Source organism: Solea senegalensis, linkage group LG2 (genome assembly GCF_019176455.1).
Source record: "Solea senegalensis isolate Sse05_10M linkage group LG2, IFAPA_SoseM_1, whole genome shotgun sequence".
NCBI classification, from domain to species: domain Eukaryota; kingdom Metazoa; phylum Chordata; class Actinopteri; order Pleuronectiformes; family Soleidae; genus Solea; species Solea senegalensis.
In genome coordinates, this window is record NC_058022.1 from 8,401,513 (window position 1) to 8,429,016 (window position 27,504).

The window sequence follows — 27,504 nt, forward strand, 5'->3', positions numbered from 1 at the left end:
TGACTTCAAATTAGTTATTTCCGTCACACCGGACATGCTGGGTTTTGGTTTTGGTTTTAATAAAACTTCATGTTCTCACTTTTAACTTATTAAGGTGAGGTGAGTGTGCCCTCTGCTGGAGTTGCAGGAGCAGAGCACAGATGTAGGCAATCCTGAATAGTTGGATCTGTAGTGCCACCTGCTGGCTAAATGGTGAACTGCATCATAAGGAAGGGTTTCCTGAGTGACAACAGAGCACCGAATTCAGTGTCTTATGAGTGACAGTCCCACACGAGACAACATAAACCTAGACCATAATGACAGGCACACTGAGCAGAGGTGGAAAGAGTAATGGAGACATAGGAGTAAGAATAAAAGTACCACTATTTTGAACTGTTTTTACTTAAGTAAAAGTAAAAAAGTTACTTTTTTAACAAGGTTCTTTCTTGTGTCATGCAAACCGGACAAGGGGACACTCACATTAATTGTTTTTAATTAAAGGCAAACCTTTACAAACTAAAGTGCTGACAAAATAAAATTATGTCAACACATAATGTATCAGTCAAAATGGGTTTAATTAGTGCAAGTTCACCTGTCCTCATCATTCACTGCTAAAGTTTCCGAGGCGTGATTTTTTTCTGTTTTTCCAGATTTTTTTTACTCAGTAACAGATTTGTGCAGTTTTTTTTATTTAAAAAGTAAAAGTACACAAAAAATCTACTCAATTAGAGTTAATGTAATTCATTACTTTCCACCTCACTGCAGAACAAGTTATGAACACACACTATGAAATGATTTAAAATGATCTCCTTCCAATTCTTGTGCTGCTTGCTGCTAAAAGGACAATGCCCATTGCTGCACAGTAAATATCATTTCTAATATCTCCAATACTGATAAATGTTTTATAAAAAGGAAAATTAGTGGGAACCTCCATAGCATTGTTTTTGAATGAATTAATTGTCTATATTGTATATAAATTGTAAAAAGCTGTCATACATAAGTTTCACCAAATTAATAAACCAAACTGCAAAACAACTCCGATGTAATTGAAATTATAGTTTAGTGGCAATTCATAGGACATGCATCATTTTCAGGTGGTGGATGTGGTATAAATTACATTCGTTTGCGATCATTTTCATAATCGATTAATGTTGAAAAATGTTGATCAGTGTTTACCAAACCTGGAAATGATGTTCTCGAATGTCCTTGTTTTGTCCACAAAAAATACTCTTAAGCAAAGAAACCAGGAAATATTCACATTTAAGAAGCTGAAAAATTAGAAAACTTAATTTGATCAGACGAGTTGATGATCAAGTTAGTAGCCGATTATTAATTAATCAAATAATCCATGCAACCCTTCACTGAGCGGATTTCAAGTATTGGCACAACAAAATTTAGATTCAGAACTTTAGATTTTGTGGATTTGGGTGGGTGAGCAGGGAAGAACAGAGGAAGACCAAGTTTGACACATTGGAGAGAAGCTTGTCGCAGGAAGTGAGTGAGAGAGGAGAACAAGATCCAAGAAGAACAGAAGACAAAAAATAAGCAGGAAGAGCGTAGGATTCAAAAGGAGAAAGAGAACAAAACATGGGTGAAGATAAATGAGTAAAAAAAGAGAAGAAACTACAGGAGAAATATAGATTTATTCTATGTATTTCCTGGATAGATTTCGAGCACTTTGTTGTCAGGCAATTATGTTTCTTTTCTATACAACAAAGCTCTGTAAGTCAATTTATTCCATTGCTCATTTTGTTAAAATTGATTTTGATTAACTTCGGCTGAAGAAGCTGAAAACTACGGGGGAAAAATTCCCTGTTCATTGGTTCCATGTCAGGACAAACTCAAGCATGAACCAGTATGCAGCTCAGATCGCTGTTAAAGAACACCCTGCCATCCTTCTCTGTGCTGCACTTGTTTCTGAGAAGGTCTAAGATGCCAGCTCTGATCTCTTGTGTGAAGGACTGGTGGAAATCATCTTTGGCTGTCAAGAAATTCAGCAGACGTCCGCCAGTCGTGCTACTTGGATCAAAGCACTCGGTGATGTCAAAGGTGTTGTGAATGATATGCTCCTCATACTTAAGACCCTGGCTCTTCAGACACGCAATCACCTCTGCGGAGGAGCGATACTGCGTGATGGCGTCGACACACAGCTCCTTCTGAAAGGTCTTCCACAGGGTGTCCCAGCCGCCGTTAGCTGGGGAATATGAGATTATAAAAATTGCAGTACTTGAGGCAGAAATACATATGGTCGTGTACTGGCCTGGGTAAATTAAGTGAAAATCATAATTAATTCAATAGACAATTGAATTAAAGTGAGTTCATTTTACCCGTTTCAATGATAATCATAAGTCTGCCATTGGTCTTCAGAACGCTGTGGTAGAACTTGATCGTTTCAGCAAGGTTATCCACATAGTAGATCATCTGGTAAGGAGAGAAAGGGAGGGGGAACATTTATTTAAAATCTCAGACGGATCAATTAATACAAGCAAGTGCACTACTAGGTTCTGGTTCCTGAAGTTGGTTCCCAGTGATAAACACAGTACTTCATCAGTGGGCGTGTCACTGTAAACTGTCGACTAGAGGAAGAAGTCAACCGACATCCACGTAGCACTTTTTTTTTAATATAAAGTGTGTTACAAATAAAATGTATTATTATTATTATCTTAATAATATTATATTATTATATATTAAAGCGTGATACATGGTTCACCTCCTCAGTGCAATTCTAACTTGCTCCCATCAGAACTTTTTAGATCTTAAAACTCTTTAAAACTTCCAGTGGTACCAAGATTATGGAAATGTCTGTTGTTTTAATGGATCTACAGTATCTTTTGGAATTCTTAATGGGTACGTGTGCAGATTTTTTATTACAATTACTGCTGTGCCACTGTTTGGCACGCTGCTTTTGTGCATGCTGTTTTATGTCTCCTCAGTAATGTACAGCACAACACATTTCTATGTCATGACTTTGTTCTCCATGAAAAAGCTATTGTATATCACAAAGAGTCAACTGAACTGCTTACCCAGTGTTCACTCCTGAGCCTGCCTCATCATTTTCAAGGGGATATTACAGGACAACACAAAGAGAACATTCACAGGCCAGAGACTACGAGGGTGAATCCACAATCTTTTTGCTGTAAATACCTGAATCATGTGTATGAAGTCAAATCTCTTCATGTCCGCCTTGGCTTTCACCTGCTTTTCATAGTCCCCACTGTGCATGACGTGCCAAGTGAATGGGATCTTCTGAAGATTTGCAGTTTTTGCTACCAGAGCTGAAATTAGAACATGGAACATATACGTTGAGTTGCAGGGGAAACAGACTGCAGCCCATCTCAGATTTTTAAGCACATGCAAATTGTATATATAGCTTGATTTTTTGGTAGCCTGGACAGCTAAAAAAAACACATGACATCCGATTTTTCCAAAGATGATTCAGACCAGATACGGAGGTGGTTTTGAGTGCGATTATGATCCGATTTTTAATGATCTGTTTCAATCTGAACATGCTGGTCGCTCAGATAGGATTTCAAAAGTGTCTTCATGGGTAACCTTCATGTAGAGTCTCCATCGCGGCATCAGCATCCAATGTAGTCTCTACGCAGTCAGGTCAGTTTGTCAGGAAAATGAGATTCTGATTGGATCTTCTTACAAATCTGATTTGGGCTGCCTTACATCAACAGATCTATCACTTATATCAGGGGTGTCAAACATACGGCCCGGGGGCCAGAACTGGCCCGCCAGAGGGTCCAATCCGGCCCACAGAATGAATTTGTTAAAATTTCACACTACGATTACAATCTAAATCTCTTCCAGATACCTGTGACTAAATGTTTGTTCCTTTATAGAGCCAGTGTGATGTGTAAATAGCACATTTAGGCACAATATTGCTGAAATTGCACTTGTATTTCTCAAGAAACTTCATGTTTTGTAAAAATATCCTTCATTAAATGTAAAACAAAGGAGAAAAAAAGCAAGGAGTTCTTGTTGTTCATAGGTTATTATGCTATTATTTTACTATTTTTACAGGGGTCCGGCCCACTTGAGATCAAATTGTGCTGTATGTGGCCCCTGAACAAAAATGAGTTTGACACCCCTGACTTATAGTGTTAGAGCAACATTTAAGACCCCACATTTCTTGTTTTTATGCAACTGAATTAACAAATAGATAAAATTGCTCTGGTAGGTTGATCTTTGGTTTTATGGCATCCAAGCAAAATTGAAATTCGTGGTAATTCAAAAACTGCCACTTTTGTCATTTAACAGCACACATTTTTAACTTTTACTCAATATTCCATTTTGAAAACTCTCATATCACAAAGGTATTCAGACCATAAATTCAGTCAAAAATAGGTCAGCAGAGAGTAACATCCCCTTCAGCAGGTTTCAGTTTTCTTTTGTTGGTCTCTAAAACATTTTGCCGACTCTGTTTGAGCAATTCACCACGTTCTCTGGGACCTGTCGTCTTCTCTCTCAAGCCACCCCCAGTGTTAGGTTCTTTCACTCTGGAGGAGGTTTTTTTTTCACAGACCTTTCTGCATTCAGCTGCACTCTTTGTTCCCTTGAGTCTGTTTTCCTGTCCCTGCTGCTGAGAGGCAGAATGCTGCCGCCACTATGAATAGTCCTTGAGTTTTGCAAAAGAATCTCAATTGTCAAACTCCAATCTGGCCACTTTGAGGAGCCACATTGTTCAATTCAATGCACATCTTTTTTGATGGATCACATTAATAACTACAAGTGTCTTACATCTGGCTTTAATGTGAATGTAACTAAAATGGTAAGCATGTGCACACTCTCATTTTTAGTTGTGAGATTTTCCCCACAACCACGAGGGGGGTGGTATTTTATTTCATACATTCTGCCTGAGGATGACACCGGCCCAGGGTCATGCTGGGTTATTTGAGGTCACCCGTCATTATACTCAGGTGTTGCTGATTCAAAGGGGCAGTTTTCTACCGTGCTTGGTTTTAACTTTGGTTTTTGTTTTGTTTAACAGAAATAGAATGATGTTTTGTTGAGTGGAAATGGAAAAATAAGCGGACATTGGAAAAGGAAATAAATCGCTGATATCATTTCAGACACAAAGGCAGAATGTGGTCGTGATTTATACCTGAAAATTGAAAACTGAAAAACAGGGATATAGGGTCTCAGGTTGGCAGATGAGGCGAGAGCGCAGCACAAATGTGAAATCGAGTGAATGAGTAATTGAAGACTGGGGAGCACAGGGTCTACAATACCGAGGCAGGGGTCATAGTGCACGGGTTTAACAGATTAGGGCGGAGCAGACTGTCACAGAAGCAGGGAAACCGGACAAAGACAGGAAGTAAACATGCAAGAGACACTCATGGTTATGTCCACACTGTAAAACAAAACAGGAATATGTCACAACAACAAATGATGTTTTAAGAATTGTTGATACCTTTGAAGTTGTTTGTGAGCTGGGAGCTGCCCTCCACAATGTCAGCAGTGATGGGAACAGCAGGGAATACAGACTGCAGCAGAGAGAGCATCTGGACATCCACCTCCCCTGGAATGAACAGGAAGCCTTCAGACTTTGAAATCCCTCGACCCCCAGATATTTCATCATTTCAAACATTCAGTTTTGTTCCTAGTTATAAAGTAATCGTTGCCAGAATGAACGGGAATTAATTCCCCGGTATCACTCTGGCAAACTGCTGTAAATTTGAAAAAAATGTCCGTTCTTCCCATGGGTCAACCAGTGTTCTTACAAATCCTGCTCATTATTGTGAAAAATCTTCACGGTTGAACAGTGAACAATGATTAACTGATCAAATGCTGATACATTCAAAACAATAATGTAAGCACTGACATTAAACAAATACAGGTACAATCCAAACTGGGCAAATGAGCCTTGAACCTTAACAAATATTTACCAGTTGCTGTATTTCATCACATACCTCCACCGCTTCCGACGCCGAGAACATCCAGGGCTTTTTTATCTGCTCCAATTCTGCATCAAAAGATGTAGATAGTAAGAACAGGTACAATGGAAAACAGACAATTTTTAGAATTTTGAAAAACCAAATTGTACCACATATCTGTGCTGTATCTGTCATTAGGTTGCGAAACAATATTACACAAATGCATCTTCTTCTATTATATATTCTAAGAATATACAGGGGTAGGTAATTATATTTAAGTTGTGTTTTAATGTGCATGTAAAAATCTACTTCATGAAAAGTGACCAAAAGTGGTCATATTATTGCAGTGTTTCATCTTGTTTGGATATGAAAACACTTTTAATCAATATTTTACAATTGCATTATAAGTACTAGCTTTATTTCTTTTTGAAACCAAAAGGAAGTCCATCGCCGTATAAAAATACTCTGGAACCTTTGAGAGAAGTAATTAACTGAGACCTCAGTCAGAAAGCTCCCCGATCCCATCCCACCAGAAGGCACAAAAAGACGCAAAGAGGGAACTCATAACCTCCCTGCTGCGTCTGAATGTCAAAAGCATTTTTTTGTACCTTTCAAATTCCCCTGGCAGAATACTGTGAACACACTGGAGAATGGCCTCATGCTCCCCTGACTGCTGCAGGTAGAACTGGAAGCTTTGGACAGAACTGCCCTCGTAACAACTCTGCTTTGCTTCTGCAGCCATGACCGATCCCTGCAATGCAAATAAGGCAACATATTTGTGAGGAATCAAATGAAAGGCGTGACGAAAAATACGAAAAAGCAGCAATAAATGGACAATGTGATGTTAAAGAAACATCTGAGCTGATTCCAATCACTTAAGTCACAATTACCTTGACAATGTGTAGTTAAAGCCAAGAAGCAACAGCTCTCCCACTCTTTGACGGTGCAGTTACAATGCTGTCCCCTCCCACATTTTTGCACTGACTCCTCCTCCCATACTGAAAGCGTTTGCTGTTGCATAACAGTTGAAAGATGAACTTTGCCAGCTGCAGCTTCAGCTGCTCTTTCTGAGTCAAACTGGAGAATGAAGTCACTTATTGTTATTTTCTATTATAGGAGTGGAAAAATATCAACATAAACTTCAACTATTTCATATTTATACTCAACGGAGTGAATTAAATGTACATTATTTTATAAAGCCACTTTTACCATTCAAGTGGGATCTATATTACATCTATTTGGAATGGAATTTATTTTTATGTAACTAGATTGATTTTTTTCTGACATATCAAACTGCAAAGTCAGAGCCATTTCTTTTGCTAATTAAAGTATTCTCTTTGGTCAGATAGAAGGTGACCCTGAAGTCATTATACTTCTTAATAAAGACATGAAGTCTAAAAAGCACTCCGGGCCATCAGTGAATTTTCAAATGCCTCGCGTTTGCCCTTGAATATCAAAGGTAAATTGCTACAAATTTCAATTTTGCTTGGATGTCACGAAACCAAAGATCAAATTACCAGAGCGATGTAAGACTTCAAGCCTCTGGTTCAATCTGGGGGAGAGAATTTTAGTTTAAGGTGACAGAGGGACCCATCTAACGTAAGAGGACCCTTAAAGGCTGAAGTATACACTGCTGTGCCTTTAGATGTCCCCAAAGAGTGATGCATCGAGAAATAATGTGATTTCTTACATTGCCATGGATACATGCTTGTCATTGCCCTTACTGAACTTCAAGAAGATGGTCTTATCTAATATCTAATGGCTGTCAGGGGGAGACTAAGTCAGAGAGGAGGAAGTGGAGAACGACATGAGAATGTTAAGTCTGCAGAAGAGTGGGAAAACAGGATTTAGCCTTTTACTGTGAGTTTACTGTGAGATTTTTGGAGTTTAATATTTCACCTTCTTTACAAACATCACCCTGTAAGTGAGCCCGAGCTGCCATCGACTGTAGGAGAAAACTTTGTGTCAACACAGCCTTCAAAAAAACAATTCAATAGCCTGCTAAAGCTGGAGATAATCACACATCATTATAATAATTATTATTATTATTATTAATGAACTTAGGGACTAGATGTGCATCTTAATTTGGACCGCTCAATCTCTATCTTTACATAACCACTCCTATATTTTACAGTTCATTTACTAAAGCTGTCCTCAAGATGGCACCAACACTACAGCTAAATCAGGAATAAATGTTCATGGTGACACCAAACACCTGCTGTGCATTTTATAAACTGTACATACATGCGAGACATGAAGATACATAACATTTTTGGACTAGAGTTAGTTTTTATTGTGCACAATTATCCATTTGTTACACAAAAAAAACTACTGAACTTCACTGGTAGATGCATTTGAGCCTTTAAATGACTGAGAAGTGGAGGTTAATGATCTTAAGACAATCATTTATATATATTTATATATATATATATATATATATATATATAAACAAAACTTTCATTGCACATTCAATAACAGCTATATTTTAAAGCACGTCCAGGCCATTCCTCCTAAGTGGAACATAAAATGAACAGTTTAGTCTCCATGCAACTATTAAATGTTATTTTTTTTCATTAGTTTTTTTATTTCCAAAGCATTATGATCCAACGAGAGCAGCCGTGCGATGGTGTTGCCAGCGAAGCCTGCCAAGTGTAATTCATTAAAATGACATGACGATGGAAATCAAAAGCAGAATAAAACTCTGAGATTCACATTGTTGAAGAATTTGACGGGACTCTGACAATGGGAAAAAAAAGAAGAAAAGACAAACACTCTCCTGACTGATTAACAAAGTGGATCTATCACGATCACTCCGAGGTTGTTGTTAAAAATAACTTTGCCGTCGGACTCCACACTACAGTCTGGGTGTCGGAGCAACTGCAGGACTCCAGCCCTCAGCTCAGGTGAAGCTGTCTTACTGAAGTCCAGCACCTCAGTGAGAAAATCAAGCAGCAGCTCTCCCTTCTCATCCCCTTCAGTGAAACACTCGGTGATATCCATTTGAGACGGCAGCTCGTAGCTCTGGTAGCTGACTCCCGTGGAGTCCAGGAAGCTTTTGATGTCTCCCGTGGTAACACACTGACTAATTTCTGTATTGCAGAGCTGGTGCCTGTAGGTCCGCCACAGCCTCCCCCAACCACTCTCCCCTGGAAAGATGACCAATAAACATGCATGAGTGTTGTGAATTGAATTGAGATAGAGATCATTTGTTTAAAAGATGCTCGTGCATAAAGATAGCTCATGGGAAATATGAAGTTCAAAACAAGAAGGTACATATTAGGAACATATGTAACGTATTTACAGGCCAGTAACTTTATTTCGTGTCTGTGTATTGAAGGACTGCATTTCCCATAATGCATTGCCGCCATAGCGCGTTCACCTATTCTTACACACTGAACCTACATGCGACAGAGAGTGGCCGACCAACTGCAAACACCAACACGTCAACAGATGGACAGTGATTCGATTTAGTGAAATGAAATACAAAATTAGCTTTTTACATAGTTAATGTAAAAAGTATGAACTGCATTTACTGTACACGCCATTGGTCGTTGATCTCCTCAAATATAACTCCCACAGCTTCCAGACTCATGCACTCACCAGACACTAAGATGATAAGAAGCTTCCCATTCTTATCAAGGAGACTCTGGAAGAAGCTGATGGTAGCTCCAGGATCCTTCACATAGTACAGCATCTGTTGATTTCACCACAGATAATGAGCTGGTGACTACATTCACAGAGCACGCCATTACAATGCTATGCCAGACAGATGTTTTAATGGGAGTAATTGCTGCGGAGAACCAGCAAACGAACATGACCCAGATGTGTCAAGAAATACAGAACCACTGCATCGGGAACACCGACCTGTATCATGTGGATGAAGTCAGCTCTCTTTGTCAACTTTTTCACTTTCCAGGCCTCCTCAAACTCACTGGCAGTCATCTTGTTCCAGGTAAATTTAATGTAATCTAGTTCTGGTTTCTGTGCCACCGAAACTGCAGAAAGGCAATGAACTGTAGCTGTGAGTAGGTCATGACCATATTCATGCAAACATGTTACTGTGTGGGGGGGGAAAAAAACACATTTATTTCATGTTGTTTTGATGTCACTGTACGCATGCACTGTGCATTGAAGTGAAGTAAAACATAATACATATATAATAAACAAAGATAGAGAAAATGAAAATGAGATCTGAAGTATTTGTTTCGGGCCACAATTATCGCCAGTGACACATTTGTCTGAGAGAAATTGCTTAATTTGCACCTCAGTCAAAAAAATCAGATAAATGAATTGAGTTACATCACACCTCATTAAAAGGCAAGAGGACACCATATGGCAGCAATACAAGAGAATATGTTATATTATCTTCCCATTAAAAATTATACTATACTAATTTAAATAGAGTAATAATTGTGATGCAAACATCTACAGGGACGTGAGTGAGTCGTGATGCTTTCTCTGTCTCCAGGTTCTAAGCTGAGAGAGCCACACAGATGAAGTCAGACTGACAGTACGACTGTGAACGGCTGCCGGTATGAGTATGTTGTGGATCTGCTACAGATCGACTTGGCTTTCAAAGCGAAAAGTTAGAACTTATATTTGCTGTCAGGCCTGCTCGAGTCTAGGACTGGTGTCTCAGGAACCTCCTCCTTCTCATACACAAATACGAGTATTACTTATGCATTAGTGTGAAGGCCATGGGCTACAAATAAAGCATATGAAATTAAAACTGACTTTTGGGGCTTTGTGAATATACAGGTGCAGTATATATATGTGCAGCGTGTGCAGATAAAGGCCAAACCTCTGTAGTTATGTAGCTGCTGGCTGCTCGGCTCCACCACTTCGTTCTCCACAGTCACTGCTGGGTGCTTCAGCCGCAGCACAGAGAGCATCTCAAGGTCAATGGTACCTACAAACACAAATATCGTACACGTTTTATTCAGCCATTTCTTGCAAAAAAAAAAAAAGGCAAATTAATAAAAAAAAGTCAATAGTAAATATCACTTGGCAGACTTGCAAATTAAATTACACTGCAGTACCAAGGGAGCAGGTTATCACTAGGATATTACCATCAATATAATTTAGCCATAGGCTGACAAAGAATGTTTTTTTTTTTTTTATTCTGCGCCTCACTGACGCTGACAAGTTGCAAAGTACCAAAGAGTAAATTTCAGTCGAGAAGCTGATGTGGCCAGATGTTGACTCTTTCTGATTAGAATGAATAATGCCCCTACAGGGGAGTTTGTAGTAATTCAAATAGATTTTACAGTCCATTAGAGGATCTGTAACATCACTCCATTATGATACAGACATGACAGCTCAGGTAAATTAAATTGGCTTTGACACAGGGGAGGAGTAAAAGCACTCCCGGGCAAGTAGTGAGTTCGCTGAGGTTTAAATTAACCTTGCTGTATCATGAACGCTGGAAACAATGGGCAGTAAAACGTCAGAGCGGTGAGGTCGCTTTGTCTGCACTGAGGTTAAAGATTAATGTCGCCACCGGACAGATGCATGCAAACCCTTGACAGTGATAATAAGGGCAAAGGTTTTTACTGCTGGGGCCATAAATGACAGTAGTGCTGCAATAGAACCAGTTACAGCAGGCTGATTCAACAACACTCCCTCCCTCACCTTCACTGTCGACCGCAGAGGACACTCGGCTATTTACTGTGTCACATAAGTTCAGCACTGAAAGTGTCCTATAATGTGCGCTCTTACCTGCTCCACTTCCTACTCCAATGACATTTAGATGGGACTTTCCATCTCCAATACTGAGGAGAGAGCACAGAGGGGGAAAAAAAAAAAAAAGAGGGAACACTTTAAGATCGACAGAAGAGTCAAGTCATGAATTTCACATCCAGCAACCTGCCAAATATGGGTCACATTTTTGGGGCTTGTAACTGTCAGTTCTGCCTGACACTTGGGTGTGTGAGATGTCCTGATCTAGCGTCTGAAGCATTCCCAAATATCGACACTTTGATCGTTGCCACAGCATGTTCTGTCACGTACTGTGCGATTTTTAATAGCACTTTTACACGTTTTCCATTTGTGCATCGTATCCCTGTAGACTTCTCCCCGACGTGCCTTGAAGACAGTCACCCAGAACAAAGGGTTCGGTTTGGTTTGGTTCTCTGCAGCATGACGTAATGATAAAAAAAAAAAGTCACTTACCATTCAGTCAAGGAGTCACAGCAGGGTTCAAATTGGGCACGCAACATACATTTATACATTTCATTTCAGAACAACGATTGTACTTTTAAAAATATGCTGCAGAATTGGGTTTAGCCCTAGAATGACTAAAACCGCTGACTGTTTTCTGCAGTAATGGGATTAATATTGACTATAATATTATCATTACTGTAATATACATTGATCGGGAAAAAAATAAAACTGGTTGCAATACACACATGTAATTTGATTTAATATGGTTTCCTACAATTCCCGAGGCTGCACATATGTCCTCTGTTCTAATGCGGTTTCGTACAGTTCTTGCACTTTCACGTCCACATTTTCAGGATCCTCGTTTCTCATGACATTGCAACCTAACGTTACCAAAACGCATTACCAAGTACTGTACTTGGTACAGAATATCAATGGCGATCGTAATACGAATGCTGAATGTAAAGTCAGTTTTGTTTGGCATTAAAATCAATTATGTTGTCCTGAGCTGCACTGCAGAGTAGCAAGTCCAAGCATGATGAGAGCTTTTTGTTAAAAACTGAGGTGTTTTTTTTTCTTTTTAAGATTCTCAACTCACCTTCACAGGATACCAAAGACCAAGACCACTATCATCAGCTGAGATAATTGACACTTTTAATAGTCGGCCGTATTCACTGAAACACACAACTGAGCATCACGGATGAAGTTCAGGTCAGATTGCAATAACATGTAATTTGTGTTTGACTTTTTTTTTTTTTAAATAATTTCTTCTTTTCTTTGTTTGCACAAGCGCACTTTGCATTATCGCAATCACACGTCGGTTTGTGTCGGCGGTTTCTGAAAAGTCGAGATGTTGCATGTCAAAGCCAACGCGTGGTTATTATGGTTATTTCACTCGTGCTGTTGCAGGAAGTGGGCAAATCAGCGTCTTTGTTACCAGAGAGGAGAGAGTAGAAAAAAAACGCATGTACATAGTTTACTTTGCATTTTTTTTTGTCCTGTTTTTGGACTTTGAGACAAAAACACAAACAGATCAAATTTAACACACAAAATCAGGTGTCTTTATACAACTACAGTGTTTTTTTTTTATTTATTTATTTATTTTTTTTGAACATAACCTTATGAATTCTTAAAAAACGGGCAAAAACACTTAGGTCCAGGACATTTTCTGGCCCATTTTAAGGTTAAAATAAGCAAAAATGTCCAGACGGACATTTTGAGGCGCAGGGGTTAAGAGGTATACTTTTGTGGTGATGTGCATGTGCACAAAAGAAAATTGCTTGCATAAAGTAATTTTCATTGGCATGATATAACATAAACAACAGGCAAATCTTAGCAACTAAGTTGAATTGCAAGACATAACGTGATCTCTGGGTAGAATAAAAAGTACTTTTACAAAGTATTTCAGTGGGGTAATGGTTGAGAATTATCATCAGTCATACAAATATTTGGATTTAAATCTATATTTAGTTAGACAAAGCAGTATTTGGGTGGAATAAGCCTTTAAAACTAGGGCCCCAGCGGTACAGTAGTAAAGTACTGAAGCCTCTTTTCATTCAGGTCACGAGGTGGTGTTGTTGCAAAAACTCCAAAATATTGGAGTTTGATCGTTGCCAGCTAAAGGCTAATGACATAGGAACGTTTTTAATGAATTCATACAAAGTGCACTTTCCAATGTTTCCCTCACCTGTTCAAGGGTTAATTTAGTTTTCTTGCCTTCAAGTCATCTCGTTAATCAATAACAGTCTCAAGCTAGAGTTTGACCCTGACCACATTTCTGAGGACAGAAAACAGTGTTCAAGAGTTCTGCTAATCTGTAACTGATATAATGGCAATTATGCAATTCTTTACACAATCAAAAGTGACAGTAGAAAGTGTGATAAAGACGACTTCAATTTGTCTCCATCACTACTATGATGCAAATTTAATATATGGCAAATAAGTTATAATTCGAAGCAATACACTGACATCATTTGTAATGTTCCTGCAGCAGTTTTTGATTATGTCTCAATATTACTGGCTGCTTTGTAGGAAATATGGAGTCATTTAACTAATATGACTCCAGCAGTAATGTTGAATCGTTTCAGTCCTAATTCATCCAGATAAGAAACGTTGTGCATCTTATGTACAAAGGCATAATGACATCTATTTTTATTAGGGAGTTAATTTTCTTCAATCACAGCCGTTCAACTCAGCAATTACATTTGTAATCCTAGTCGTCGTCATTTTAAATGCTATTCATTTCTCTAATATATGACTTTCTGTTGCACTCTGATATGTCGGAGCCCTTTGTCAAAATTGTGTCTGTACATGAATTCACTCATACCTGGCCAGTATCTCTGGCAGCTGACGGTGGATGAAGTCCTGCATACACTGATGCTCAGAGGAGCGCTCCAGGAAAAGCTGGAAGGATTTCTGGTACCTGTTATCGTCTTGACCCAGACTCATCAGAGGAGACGCCATGGCACACGAAATCTGGCAAAAATGAATATATTAATTTTCTATTCATCAACAGCTTAGAAAGGTCAGAATTCTTTTCAATTTGTATTTCATTCAGCTTAACCACAGCTTATGTTGCAGGTGAAAGTTCTTGATTGCGTCATTCGACCACCAAATAATGTTAAATTATATGCACTTTACTGTCATTGCATGATACAAACTAGAGCTACACAGTATTTGAAAAATCATTGCGATGTCAACATATAAAACATAAATATTCCTCTGTTCCCCATGCTAGTATTGATTAGCCAGGAATGTACCATAAATGTAGATTATAGTTTATTTTATTGTTTTACCCCAATATAGTAGCCTAGAACAATTTAAAATACTTATATCCCCTTGACTGCAACACCCTCATACCAAAACTCACTGCTCACCAGTGGAACAAACTTCCTGAACACCTGAGGTCAGCTCATTTAAAACATTATTATTAATCACAGCTTTTTCTCAAATTCTTAAATAATCACCCTAGTTATAGATTCATTTTTGTCTTTTAAATGCACTTTGTATTGAGAAATCACACTTGTATCTCTCGTGATTTGAATGTCATATTAATGTCTTGCATTTATCCTGTGATTTTTTTTAATGTAGTTCTGTCTGCCATTCATATGTGGCCTCTAAAGCAAAAATAATAAAAGAAAATGGATTACTTCTAAAAAAAAGAAAAGAAGTCTAACTTCTTTCTCCACTTTCTAGTTTAGGAGAGTGGTGCAGTGCCCTATAAGATGCCCTTGCATCTTCATTTCCTCGGGGTGTCCTTCCAATCAAAAAGGGTGCTGTTTTGAAGTTGCCTCCAGCTGCCTTTGGCCCCGGGTTGCACTTTGGACACGGCTGCCTCAAGCGTAGGTGCACAGTATCGGTGCCCTTTTTTTGTGCCCCTGCCCTTCCAAATGTCTGTGCACACCACTGCTCTTCATATGCAGCACATGTTTATCATGTACTGTGCAGCCATATGAATGTCGAACACTCACTCACACACACGCACAGCATCAACATGAACCTCGCGTAACGCACACTTGTCTGCGAAATCAGACAGGTCACGCGCAGTCACGCGATCCTTCCGATTTTAAACGCATAGAAAATTGACAATTGACAATACATGATTGTGTTTCCGCAAAGCGAACTTCGTGCTCTTTTGTTTACATTCTGTAAATCACAGCAGTCAGAGAAACACCAACAAGAACAACAACCCCGTGTAACTCCACACATGACCCTAAATAACCCACACACTGTCGCGCCCCCTGATCCGCCGCAGCTGGCGCAAAACCCTGCAAAAAAAACGTCGCTGCTGCTCCGTGCGTCAGTGTTTACATCGTGTGTTCAACACGGTGATTCTAATACGCCTCACACAGAGAGAGAGAGCGAGGGAGAGAGAGGGAGGGAGAGGGAAGAAGAAGAAGAAGCGACCGTTTTCCCACTTACATGTCAGGCAGCAGAGACTGGACTCGGATATGAGAGAAAACCAAGCTGAAATATAAAACCCTCCCACTGCTGCAGGCAGCCACAGCCTCCTTTGTGAGGAGGTTCAAAGAAAATCCCTCGAGAGAAAACATATCAATCCTGGAGCCGAACCCAAAGTCCTGCATGACCTGGCACAACCTGCAGGGCTTGAAAAACAGGTTTGACATCAGCAGCATGAAGGCAACTTTCTTTTTTTTTCCCCCGCATAAATAACATAAAACTGTATTTGTATAGACAAACACAGGATACATTATCTCAGGACACTTTTCATTATAAGGCTGACTGAGACCTTGAGTGGGAAACACGAGAGTACAAGAGTTGATTTGACCACTTTCTGTCTCAGGTTCATGGCAGGGCACTCACATTTTTGACCCAAACTACTCAATGCGCTCCATTTCCAAAGTCAAAGGCAAGGAGCATCCATTGTTACAACTAGAGTAGGTTGTAAACACAATCTGAAAAAAGCATAACATGCCGACACTGAAGCATCTTCCTGTGGTTTATTAAGAACAAAACACCTCGTCACCATGAACAGTGTCAGCGGTGTGAATCCTAACATGAGAAGAGTGACTTTTACAGAAGAATCAAGGTAATATTCAAGGACGACGTTTGCCACAACAACTGTATTTGTCCCATGTAATAAAACATAAACTTGTGTGTGTTATCTGTCTAATCTGCGGACAGTAATCTCTATGTTTTCCGGGGGTGCACTCTTCATGGGCCCAGAACTCGCAGTTCACACATCTGATCCTCTAATTCGAACTAATCTGCACGTGGGGCGAGTGCATAGTACACGTCTGCTGCCCCCCAATCATGTAGTCAGTCAACACCTCTTTCCTGCTGTTCGTCAAAGACTTCTTGACTGCTGTGGCAGCACACACTGGGCCGCTGTCTTGACCCTTGTCCTCTGAGGTCGTGCACTTTCTTGCAGTATCTGCTCAGCGTTGCTGTACATGACAGATGGAGTACGGTTTGGCGACTGACCTCGCTGATCTGGCACAGGTTTAAGCACATTTTAATCCAATACAAGTTACATAATTCAAAGTTAAACAGTATAACTACTGGTTTAAAACCATCCCCAGTCTCCCCGTACGTGTTATTAAATAAAATAAAATAAATAAAAAACAATAATTTTAATTATACTAACTGATAATAAGGATGACAATGTAAGCCTTGAAACTGGATGTGGGTCCTGCAGCCCTGGAGTCACACATACCTACCAGAGATGAATGAAAAAATATAATTTAGAATAAAAACCACATCATAATCATTTGTTGTATTTTTGCATTCACAGTTTTGCCACTGGTTTCTATTTACCACACATTTTTTTGACCTTAACGCACGACATTAAAAATCCATTAGTGTAAAACATAAATAACTGCACTTCTGTTTTGCAACACAAACAAAATGCAACTCCAAGAATAAAAACAGAGAAAAAAAGTTTAAAGTGATTCATTTCATGTCTCGACAAGCATCATTTTCTCAGTGACTGGAGACCTGTGACTTTTTAAAAATCGGAGAGACTTGAGGTTTAATGGGTTGATAAGGTCAGCAGAAGTGAGGCGTGCTGCAGGACCATTTGTAATTTCCCCCTTAAAAACCTACACATAAAAGGCGCCCTATAAAATATTATATTGTAGTTTATATTTCCACATTGGCGAAGGTTGAAGAAGAAAATAAGTTCGAGCAGGGAAAACGAGGGGAAATGCCACATAATTTTACTGCGTGACATCTATGTGACATCAGTTATAGTATATTAGATAGACACTAACTAGGCCAAGAACTCAAATTATACCGTAATTAGGTCACAGACCCATCTGAAGAGATAATCCAGCCGTGACGCCTTTGGAGTTTAGTCAGATATGAATACGTGGCCTACGGTATGGATTCATTATTTAGTCAAAACACTATAACAATGTCAATTGACAGTGAATGCTACACGGAATCTTGATGACCCAGACTCTTTTCATAATCATCAAGTGAAAGATTTGACAAATAGTTTTTCGTAAATTACATTTCTTCAATCCAGAAAATGTGCACACACTATTTGTCAAATTTCTGTGGAGCAAATAAATCAGCATCTTATAATTTGCGTGGTGTACTTGTCCTCGGCCTCTAAAGCTGGCAGAGGGATCATTACACATGATCATTTCGCTGCTTTGAGGAAAACTCTTTTCGGGTTGCTGACTGACTCATTTTCAACATGAAATATGAAGCAAACGTTGCCAACTTGACCTTATTCCACCAATGTGTCTCTCTTTCTCTCTCTCGCACATTGACTCAGAGTTCAAGGCAGGCAAGAACTTCTAAGTCCTTTTATTGATTTCATGAGCTTGCACTGTCTTATCTATACACTCTCCGTGTGCCACCTCCACATTCTCAGATCTCGGGGTTTGGGATTCTTCGTATAACTCGAAAAATATAGAAGCTAAAAAAAAAAAAAACATGAAGTAAGTGTGAGTGTCTTATTTCCGAACTTCAATATTTCTCTTTCACACACGCACATACAGAGTTTGTGTTAGTGTGTATTATACTAGATTGGAAGAGCATATGGGCAAATTTGAAATTATATTTATTATACAACCGAAATTGGACCAACCCGACTGACTGAATGTGTGAAGATGTTTTGATGGCGGGAGGAAACCCACACAGACACAAGGAGAACATGCAAACAGACCAGTAATCAAACCCAGCAGTGCTAACTACTACTAATCCCTACCCGCCCAGTGTGACCGCTGCATTTAACCCATGCTATTTACACACCAGAACACAAACACAGTGGTGGTCAGGTTCCTTGCTCAAGGGCACCACAGCCCTCGACCTATCCCAGGATGCGAAACAGTGACCATCCGGTTACAAGTCCAAATTCCCATGAGCTGCCATGTAAATGCCTGTCGACGATGATCCGGGAACCACTGAGGGATCACAGACGTTATTACAATTCTAAAGCAAGGTCAAAGGATTATCCAAGCTGGTGAAGTAAAAGCCAATCTATGAAAAAGATGCAAAAGTTACTATTATACAGGACAAATGAAAACTTTAAATTGGATCTAAAAGCGTGGCTATAGAAGAAACAGCCTACACAGATCTACAGATTCTCTGGGAAATAAAACTAATCAGACAGCAATGGACTATTCTCCCTCAAAGCTCAAACATCTTTATCTTAGCCTGTATATTAAGACAAAGGCAAATGTTGCCCAGAGGTAGCCGGTGATCAAACAACAGTGATGTTAAGTGTGATTCCAGCGCGGTGACCTCTATCGAGCGGCTTCTTTCTCTGTCCTCCCGTTGCACGTCTCCCTCACATATTTCTGCCCACTGAGGTCTAACAAGTCAAGAAAAACATTTCATCAAAAAAACAAGAGAGGAATATTTCAGTGAGACAGAGCTGCACGTTTCTTTTACCAAATACGAAATCCGTAAGAACATTTCCTCTCTGATGGGATGCAAACAAGCACATCAATATTAATCAGTAACAGATGATAATAAACACTCATTACTTTAAAAGGTTAAGCATTGTTCCAACAAAATATTCATTAACGTCTCACTCTGCGCTGCCAAATGACAACAGCATGCTGCCGGTTATTGGAAGGATCCATCTCGCGCGTAACGGCTGAATCGTGATTAAAACTAGGCACCGCCGTCGCGGAGCCGTTCCCATATCCTTACAGGAACCTGCAGAGACGTCATGAGAGTTTTGGAAATGAGCTGGATTGAACGCGACAAGATCGGCCCACGTCTCTACCACAGATCAGATGGCCGCGACACAAGCATTTGAATTCAAGCTCCTCTTAAACAAAAGTGACAGTCTTAAATAAATGAATTAGATGAGAACAAAAGATTTAAGCACCATTTCCCTCACAACCTGTGAGCATCCTGGGACGATCAGACCGGGAATCTGCCCGCGGGGGCAAAATGAATCTTATCAGACGCTCATCTATTCCAGGCTCTGCCTCAGACCCTGTATCAGTAATTACAATTTATCGGGATTGGAGAGTCAGGAACCCGATGGAAATCAGAGCGTCTCTCGCTAAGTCTGAACTATGAAGATAAAAAATGCGGTGTTTTATTTTCACATTGTTTCACAATTTATTTGCATTTTCGTCCAGGTGGATAGTAACACAAACAGCATGGTACTGTAAACAATGAATGAACATACTTTTAGATTTTACGGGACATGACCCCACTGAATTCTCATATCGGGTCAGAGACTTTTCTTCTTCTTCTTCTTTTTTTTTTTTTTTTAGCTTTTACGACGTCAATGTGATCAAACTTCTTCTTAGTTCGTCGTGTTCTCTAAAAATTTAAACACGTCCAAGTTTGGTCGTCCTTGAACCAAATGTTACCCAATATCAAGTATTTGTCCCTCTGTTGGCCAAATATTAGAAACACTATCTAAAAGAAACTACTTAAAAAAATGTTTTGGCAATTTGTAAAACAAAATCTCTGCAAGGCCACTTGGAGCACTTTCTGTCAAAATGGATCAAGCATGCCTACATACAATCAGCTGTTGATGTACAGTTGTTGCACCGTGTAACAACCATATTTTTGCACAACCATTGAGATTATAGAGTTTCTGGTAAAATACATTCAGAAGGAGGTCGGATAACACGGGACCTAATCTTCAGTTTGTGGAGGCAGAAAGAAACGGCGTAAACTCTGGTCAGAGCCAAAAGCACCAAGTATCAGGAACGGGATTCTCCACTGGGTTACGATGACGGATGCTCATTTCACGTTACATTCAGTTTTACAAAAGTCACCGATGCTTTGTGCTGCAGGCGTGAAACCTTGAATGAGCTACAGCCTATATTTTTATGAATGAGCGCCACAGATATAGAAATAAGAAATTGCTCAGTAAATTAACATTTGCTCACAAATATTTGGCATTTACTGTGTTTGAGCCCCATATTTATGCTCCAAATGTTTTTTTCTTCAGAACTGGTGTCAGAAGCCAAATTCATATTTGGATATATATTTTTTTTTCATTTAAAAAGTGTAATTTACCATTTCTAATGTTGCATTGGTTTTCTTTTTACCTGTGATGAGGGTGAAAAGCATCTGTGGTATAATTATTATCATGCTGGAAAGTTGATCATTTGCATTCAAGGTGTGTCAAGTGTTGCTCTCTGATAACTCAAGATGGCATTTGTCACCAGAGCAGCAGTTCTTTATTGTTCCTTAATTTAGTCCTTGGTGGCTGAATGTCTTATGAGCATCGGGGAGGAGAATTTACTGCATCACTGAATCGTTTCACTCAAGGCAAGCCTGTTTTTGGTCTCCACATATACATAACATATGGCATCATCAAGAAAACACAATCTGACGGTAACAACTTGCATTACAATTCAAACACTAGAAAAGTCGTTTTGAAAAGAAAAAAGGGAATCAGCACTAACATAGTGCATAAGGATTTTTGATTATTCTCAGAAATTGAAAAGAAAAAAAAAAAAAGACTTGCTTGTTTACCCAAAAGGCTTGACGTTTTTTTTTTTTTTTTTTACAAAGATCCAGCACTAATGAGACAAAGTCAAATGTCAGTGTTCCATTATTCTGTGAATGTCATGAGTGGCGTATGCACTGCCTTAAAATGTTTTGTCTCCCTCATGACACAGGAACGAGGCATGTCATCATCCGGCCCCCCTCGACCCCCTACAGCGACCGTCGTCATCTTTTGTGGGGTTCCAGACTGTTGCAAGCAATTAATAAAAGAAACTACAAGTCGTTTTTATTTCACATTTTCACCACGGTGAGCTTTGGTGCCTCGTCATCGCAGTCACGAGAGCTCGTCCGTCTGCTCCATGTCTGCACTGCAGTTGATACAACAACAAAGACGTTAGCCAGCTCAACCGGGGCCGGTGATCGGGGGAATGTGATGGATGTGCTAACGATGTGAACACAGTCGGGAGTCCGTCCAGGGCTGAGCATGTCCTTGCGAGGTACAGAGGCATTGGTTACATGTCCATGTCCCCATCATAGGCCAAGGTTAAGGGCTTCTGTGGCGGAGCAGACGCCTTTGTGGCTTTGGACGGTTTACTGAAAAGAATAGAGGAAGAAAAAGAAGAAGAAAACGCTGACGGCATCAAGTTAGAGACGATATGAAAGTCTTTATGGAGTATTCTAAATTAAAAGGTAGAACAAGCTGAAAGGCAAGTGAGGAACTATCCTATATTGTTTTTTTTTGATTTTCATTTGATTTATTTTATAAGGTAAGTGATGTTAAAGTGATTGTTAAGGGAGACTTTGGACCAACATGACAACACACACACTCCAACGTGATCGTTTGAGGCAATTGTTTTTGGATGAACTGTGTTCATCCCTGTTATGTTCAGAGATTTATACAATCAATGCCAAAGAAGACTGATATCGCCCTAAAGAGTCATGAAGTACATTTGTACTTCGATATGTCGACCATGTGTCCTTGATACTTCTTGATCATTGTTTTAAAGGAGAGCTGGCGATAGAGAATTTGCTTCTCACTGTTATTCTCAGCAGTGTGTCGCACCTAAAACAGAGCGTTTGTTCTTTAAAACTGTACAAAGGGAGAATCTGTTAAGACAGCAATGTAGTACATACCAAACCAGGAATGATAATGTAATAATGAAGAGTATAAGGATGAATCCAACAGCAGTCACGGCGTAAACCCACAGCTTTACTCTTCCATCTGTGGAAGCAAAAAAAAAAAACTTTTTAAATTCTTTTTTGCATTAATTGTTTTTTTTATCTGATCAGTTTTTATAAGCATTAGTGACATTATATGGACATTATAAGAACACAACGTTGTCATGTGAGGTTTCCAGTTAAGAATAAAACTGTGATCCTAGAACAACAAAGGCAGGTTCAAAGGCAAGAATGCTGTTGTAGACACTGATTGAGCTGTAAAAATGATTTCCATTTCAGTACCTGGGCCAACAGGTCGTAAGGTCCACTCAGTGAAGAGGTCCTGGGCCGGAGACGGCCCTGGTTTTAATCTTCCAGAGTTGGTTTTCACATCGGCTTTCTTGTTATTGTCCACCCCCGGGGTTCTGGTGCAATAGTCCAAGAAACCGTGCGTGGTCATCACTTCAGTGTAACCCTTCTCACACCCACACACACCACTCTGCAAGAAGACCATCATTTAGAATCGACACAAGGCAACTGTAATTGTTCCTTTCCTGCTGCTGCTGCTGCTGACAAAACAGTCCGTGTAGTCACGTACGGGATTACTCTGCTTCACTACGCTTCCGACTTGTGGTGCAGGTTGATTCATCCCAGCGCTGGCATTAAGCTGTGGTCTTCGGGGGAGGATTACGACAAATTTGGAGATTGATAAGAGTGATCTTTTCAACATTATGGGATGTACATGGAAGCACCGGTGCTCCCCTGTTTTGCGTTTTAAGTGCAATTACATGAAGGTTGCACTGAGGGGCAGTAAAACTTCAAGGTGGACTATTATTTCTCATTTTCACTTCATTTCTTCCCCCCCTTCCCCCCCCTTCCCCCCCCTCCCAGCACAATGATCTTACCGGTGTGCAGTGTGAGAAGGGTTTAGTGCACGGAGGATGGCAGTGTCTGACCGTGGTTGGCCTTTTCTGTGGGAAACAACCCCCTGGAGAAAAACAACAGGTTTTAATTTCTGTTCCTTTGCCCATTGATCACCAAATTAATGTACTGCCACACCTGATTAATGGCCCCAGCTGCCTATCAGGGTCCCTGATCAATCTGTGAACATTTTAATTCCAACATGGAAAATTGCATGTCAAAATATCAAAGAGTAATGCCTTGGGCTCTTGCCTTCTCTGCAGAGGGAGGTTATTCCTTCTGGGCTCATATTTGTCAGAAGCACTTCCTTACAGCGATAAGATCCCATTCTCGCACTATTTACAGCACATCAAGCTCGCCTAAAGCTTTCGTTCCCACAACACCATTACCTTTGTTCGCTTTCTCTACGCCTGCTTTACTTCCCACAAATACAAATGCATGATTATATTTATATGGATTGAAAGCCTCCAAGCTCGGAGTGTGGTTTATTGATTACTTATGTTAAGAGGGAGAGGAGAAATCGATGGCGACTGCTCCAAGAATGGGCAGCTCAAATAAGGGGTTAATTTCCACTCGAACGCTACACTCAAATGACTTTGTTTATGAGTATCTGAGCTTATTTTCATATGCATATGCATGTGAGTACATTTAAGTTCACGCTGTGTGCCGTGATACACAATTGTGACTGTTTAAAAGTCCAGTGAGTAACATTTAGGAGGCAGAAATCGAACATATCACCAATAAGTTTCTTTGTAAAATCAAATGTATGACATTTGATTTTTTTTTTTAGCCTTAGAATAACCCTGTGTGCCATGTTTCTGCAGCAGTCTGAACTGACATGTGTCTTGCATATTGAGGAGGAATCTTACAACCTAAATGAGGAACAGCTCCTGCCACAGAAAGCACCACAAAAGCAGAAGGAAACAGCGTGAGGGAGTGCACTCAAAAAAGGGAGGGTTTATCACACTCTGTCGTATCACCGTAAGACCATAAGTCCCTAATTCTTACACACTGGACCATTAAAGAGGGAGCAGTAACTAGGTTATTCTTCATAAAGTATCATATTATTGTAAACAGACTAACAAGAGCAAATATGTTGCAATTGTGTTTGTATCCTCTTCACATTTTCTTTTTCAATTATCTCTTGAATAAAGGAGGAAAATCCATTTTAATTTTGTTGTTGTGCCGCCCTCTACAAGCATCTCTGCAAAAAAAATAAATAAAATTACCCATGTAACAGCTTTTTCAGATGGATGAAAGGAGATTCACTTACTGTTGTGGAGACACTTACAATGTTGGTTCTGAACAATCAGATAATCTGATATTGAAGCACATATTCATGAGATCCAGACTGAATAGAAAAACGAGACTGTGCAGTTTTTTTTTTGTTTTTTTTGCTTTTCACACGGATTCAGCTCAGTACTGGAGAACAAAGGAGGAACTGGGACACTTTCAGCTGCAGTCTGCACTAAGCCAGATTTATATATATAGATATTCACACTTATATACTCATCTGTGTCTGTGTGTTCCCACGAATGTGTCAGCATGACCCAACTGGAGAGGCCAGAAGACGCTGCTGCAACTCACCTGTGACATTGACACCATCCGAGCGCTGACACCACACGACTCGCTCATTGTTGCTCCATCCTCCTGTCCGCCACTGGTAACTGTGGCATTTTCCCTCTGTGGCAACGGCAGAGAGACAGAGGCGATGCTCATTAGCAGTTTGTGTAGGGCATCCGGCGCCGCCATCATTCTCCCATGGACCTTAACCACCACTTCTGCTGCTGCCCTGCTACTTCATCTTATAGGAAAAGACGTATTATGTGTGTAGTGAAAGGATAAGAGCACCTTTCCACTCAAGCAGTGTGCTATATGACAAAGGCATCTCTGGAGGAAATGAGGCAGTAGAAATTGGACAGCTCTTATATTTCATTTTTAAAAGAAGGCTCTTATTTTCCTGGGGGAAAAACCTTCGGGGATGACTGGTGAAATACACAATTTACTTAAAAATTAGACACATAATATACATGGGTGTGTTGCAGTCACAATAATGCCAAGTACCTGACACTTACTGCTTGACAAGCAAGTGATAAAATCATCTAATTAATGGGGGAAAGAGACGAGTAGATGGTTCTGTGCAGGCATTCTAGTACAGCAGTTCAAAAAAAGTTCAACAGCGTTCCAAACGATGGAGAAACTTAGAAACACATGACACACATGAAAACCAGTATATCTGTGGTATAGAGTCACTGATAAATGTGAAAAGCCTTTACAATGATTTGCTTGTCATGGCTATATCTTCACAGAGGAAACCAATGCCCTCCAAAAGAAAACCAAGAGCAGTTCTGTTACACTACTTTATAACAGAACTGGGCTGTGAGCTAAGGTCAAATTGTTAGAGGCACAAAAATAACAACACACACACACCAACATAAAAGCCTCCTCACAACACTGAAAGAAATCTGCAACACAATGACTTCAAACAAGGGAAATCCACTTTTTGCAGTGAACCAGTCATAGCCAATAGAGATGCTTTGGAGTGACATTTAAAAAAAAAAATATCTAGGAAAAAAAGGACTGGGGAAGTGTCAAGGGTCCCCAGTGTGTGTGTCCGTCCCCCCCCCCACACGATCCTCATGTGGAGGATAAAGCAGGAAAAGATGGATCAATGGATACCGGAAAGCAGATATGGATTGCGCCCATATACTCATCATTACGGTAGCCCTCGGGACCTCAGCAGACAAGATTCGCCAGCATGTCACACGCTTCTTCACGTTTGAATGACTGCCAGATGTTGAAAGTAAAAGGTATCTTGGAAAAAGAAACACTCTATATTCACTCTGGATGACATTTAAACAAATGTCATCCAGAGTCAAACTGTTGTCAAATTCATTATAATTCATTATTATAATTATAATATAATTCTATTATTCATAATTTATTTCATTTTACAAACACATTGTTTTGTGTAAATCTATTTAAAGAATTATATAATGCAGAAAACCGGGTCACTTGCCCTGGGAGCTGTATTACCATTTGATGGTTAATAATGGGATCTTTCAATGACAAATGTTTAATTTGTCATTTTAAAGCACTACTCCTACTGGAACTTAGCTCCAGTGATCACCCTTAAATCACCAACAACAAAAAAAGATAATCATTTAGAAAGCATTTGAAATACCTCCCGACAGACAGGCTGCCCTTCAGCAGAGCCCAGAAGAGGCCTTCAGTCCATAATGTCTACTATCAGCTCTGACAGTGGGTGTTTTGTCGCGATGCAAACCCTACTCTTCTGTTGTTTGAAGGCAACAGTGCCTCACACATGCTGAAAAGTAAGTTCAAGTATCGAGGGCAGCAGAACTGAACAGAACATGTTCCAGTTGCTCCCATGAGCAGATTTAAATTCTATCCCATCTAACAGAGACTTTTGTTCTAATGTTTAGAATTCCTGCATATTTACGTTGATGCTTAATGCGTGCAGTCCTAATTCAATAAACCTAATCATTGACTGATGCACATGAAGAAAACAAAGCTCTCACCTTCCAGACACTTGATATTCACTTAATGGAAAGCTACTCTGCGATTTTTACATCTATTCATAGAGAGAATAAAGGTCAGCATATCCCACCTACTGTGGTTCTTGCCACTTTGCATTTGCCTGCAGTGCTCAGAAAACCTGCATTCTTTAAAATCCCTCTTTCTTCTTGTGGTCAGCTTAAGGGCAGTTTAAACAAGCTGTTAACACAACACAGAGATATATTATCACTGATAGCAAACAAAGAGTTTATTAATACATCCAGCGGTTAATGGAGCAAACGAGTTAGCATTCGTTTGGTGTCATGTTTCTGGCCACATGATGAATGTTGGTCCATTAGTCACTCTCCTCTTGGCTCTGTCTTTGGACTCCGCTACTTCCTGTGGGAAATATCTGGCTCTTTAGCAGCTCAACGCTCCACTCTGTCCGGTAGATATGGGCTCTAACTTTTGTCTCACTGCTTTTATC

At 39.8% G+C, this 27,504-nt stretch overlaps 3 protein-coding genes across 7 annotated transcripts in view; all 3 read right to left on the reverse strand.

Annotated features, from left to right (window-relative positions):
• Window positions 1-1,603: 1,603 nt before the first annotated feature.
• On the reverse strand, window positions 1,604-6,843 carry LOC122784952 (histamine N-methyltransferase A-like). The gene is made up of 7 exons (XM_044050414.1): window positions 6,752-6,843; window positions 6,470-6,612; window positions 5,898-5,950; window positions 5,399-5,506; window positions 3,124-3,254; window positions 2,307-2,400; window positions 1,604-2,173 (listed from the first exon to the last, which is right to left on the reverse strand). The coding sequence occupies exons 2-7, from the start codon at window positions 6,601-6,603 to the stop codon at window positions 1,821-1,823; spliced, it is 873 nt and encodes a 290-aa protein (XP_043906349.1). The 5' UTR covers window positions 6,604-6,612; window positions 6,752-6,843; the 3' UTR covers window positions 1,604-1,820.
• Window positions 6,844-7,731: 888 nt separating this feature from the next.
• Window positions 7,732-16,047, reverse strand: LOC122765462 (histamine N-methyltransferase-like). Of its 2 annotated transcripts, none has more exons than XM_044019715.1 (7): window positions 15,942-16,047; window positions 14,347-14,495; window positions 11,580-11,632; window positions 10,663-10,770; window positions 9,726-9,856; window positions 9,462-9,555; window positions 7,732-9,007 (listed from the first exon to the last, which is right to left on the reverse strand). In XM_044019715.1, exons 2-7 carry the CDS (start codon window positions 14,481-14,483, stop codon window positions 8,646-8,648), a joined length of 885 nt encoding a protein of 294 aa, XP_043875650.1. In that variant the 5' UTR covers window positions 14,484-14,495; window positions 15,942-16,047; the 3' UTR covers window positions 7,732-8,645. The 2 variants fall into 2 exon arrangements, with proteins under 2 accessions (XP_043875650.1, XP_043875651.1); XM_044019716.1 differs by lacking the exon at window positions 15,942-16,047 and adding an exon at window positions 15,746-15,868.
• A 3,997-nt stretch (window positions 16,048-20,044) lies between these two features.
• The window catches only part of thsd7ba (thrombospondin, type I, domain containing 7Ba), a 158,841-nt gene continuing 151,381 nt past the window's right edge, over window positions 20,045-27,504 (reverse strand). For 2 of the 4 annotated variants that reach the window (XM_044018621.1, XM_044018619.1), the window contains 5 exons: window positions 25,086-25,181; window positions 23,483-23,565; window positions 22,881-23,076; window positions 22,554-22,641; window positions 20,045-22,013 (listed from right to left, as the gene is read on the reverse strand). In XM_044018621.1, the coding sequence (XP_043874556.1) occupies window positions 21,932-22,013; window positions 22,554-22,641; window positions 22,881-23,076; window positions 23,483-23,565; window positions 25,086-25,181 (545 nt within the window). In that variant the 3' untranslated portion in view covers window positions 20,045-21,931. Of the gene's footprint in view, window positions 22,642-22,880; window positions 23,077-23,482; window positions 23,566-25,085; window positions 25,182-27,504 lie in introns of all 4 variants that reach the window. The other 2 variants (XM_044018620.1, XM_044018618.1) reach the window with 1 other exon arrangement.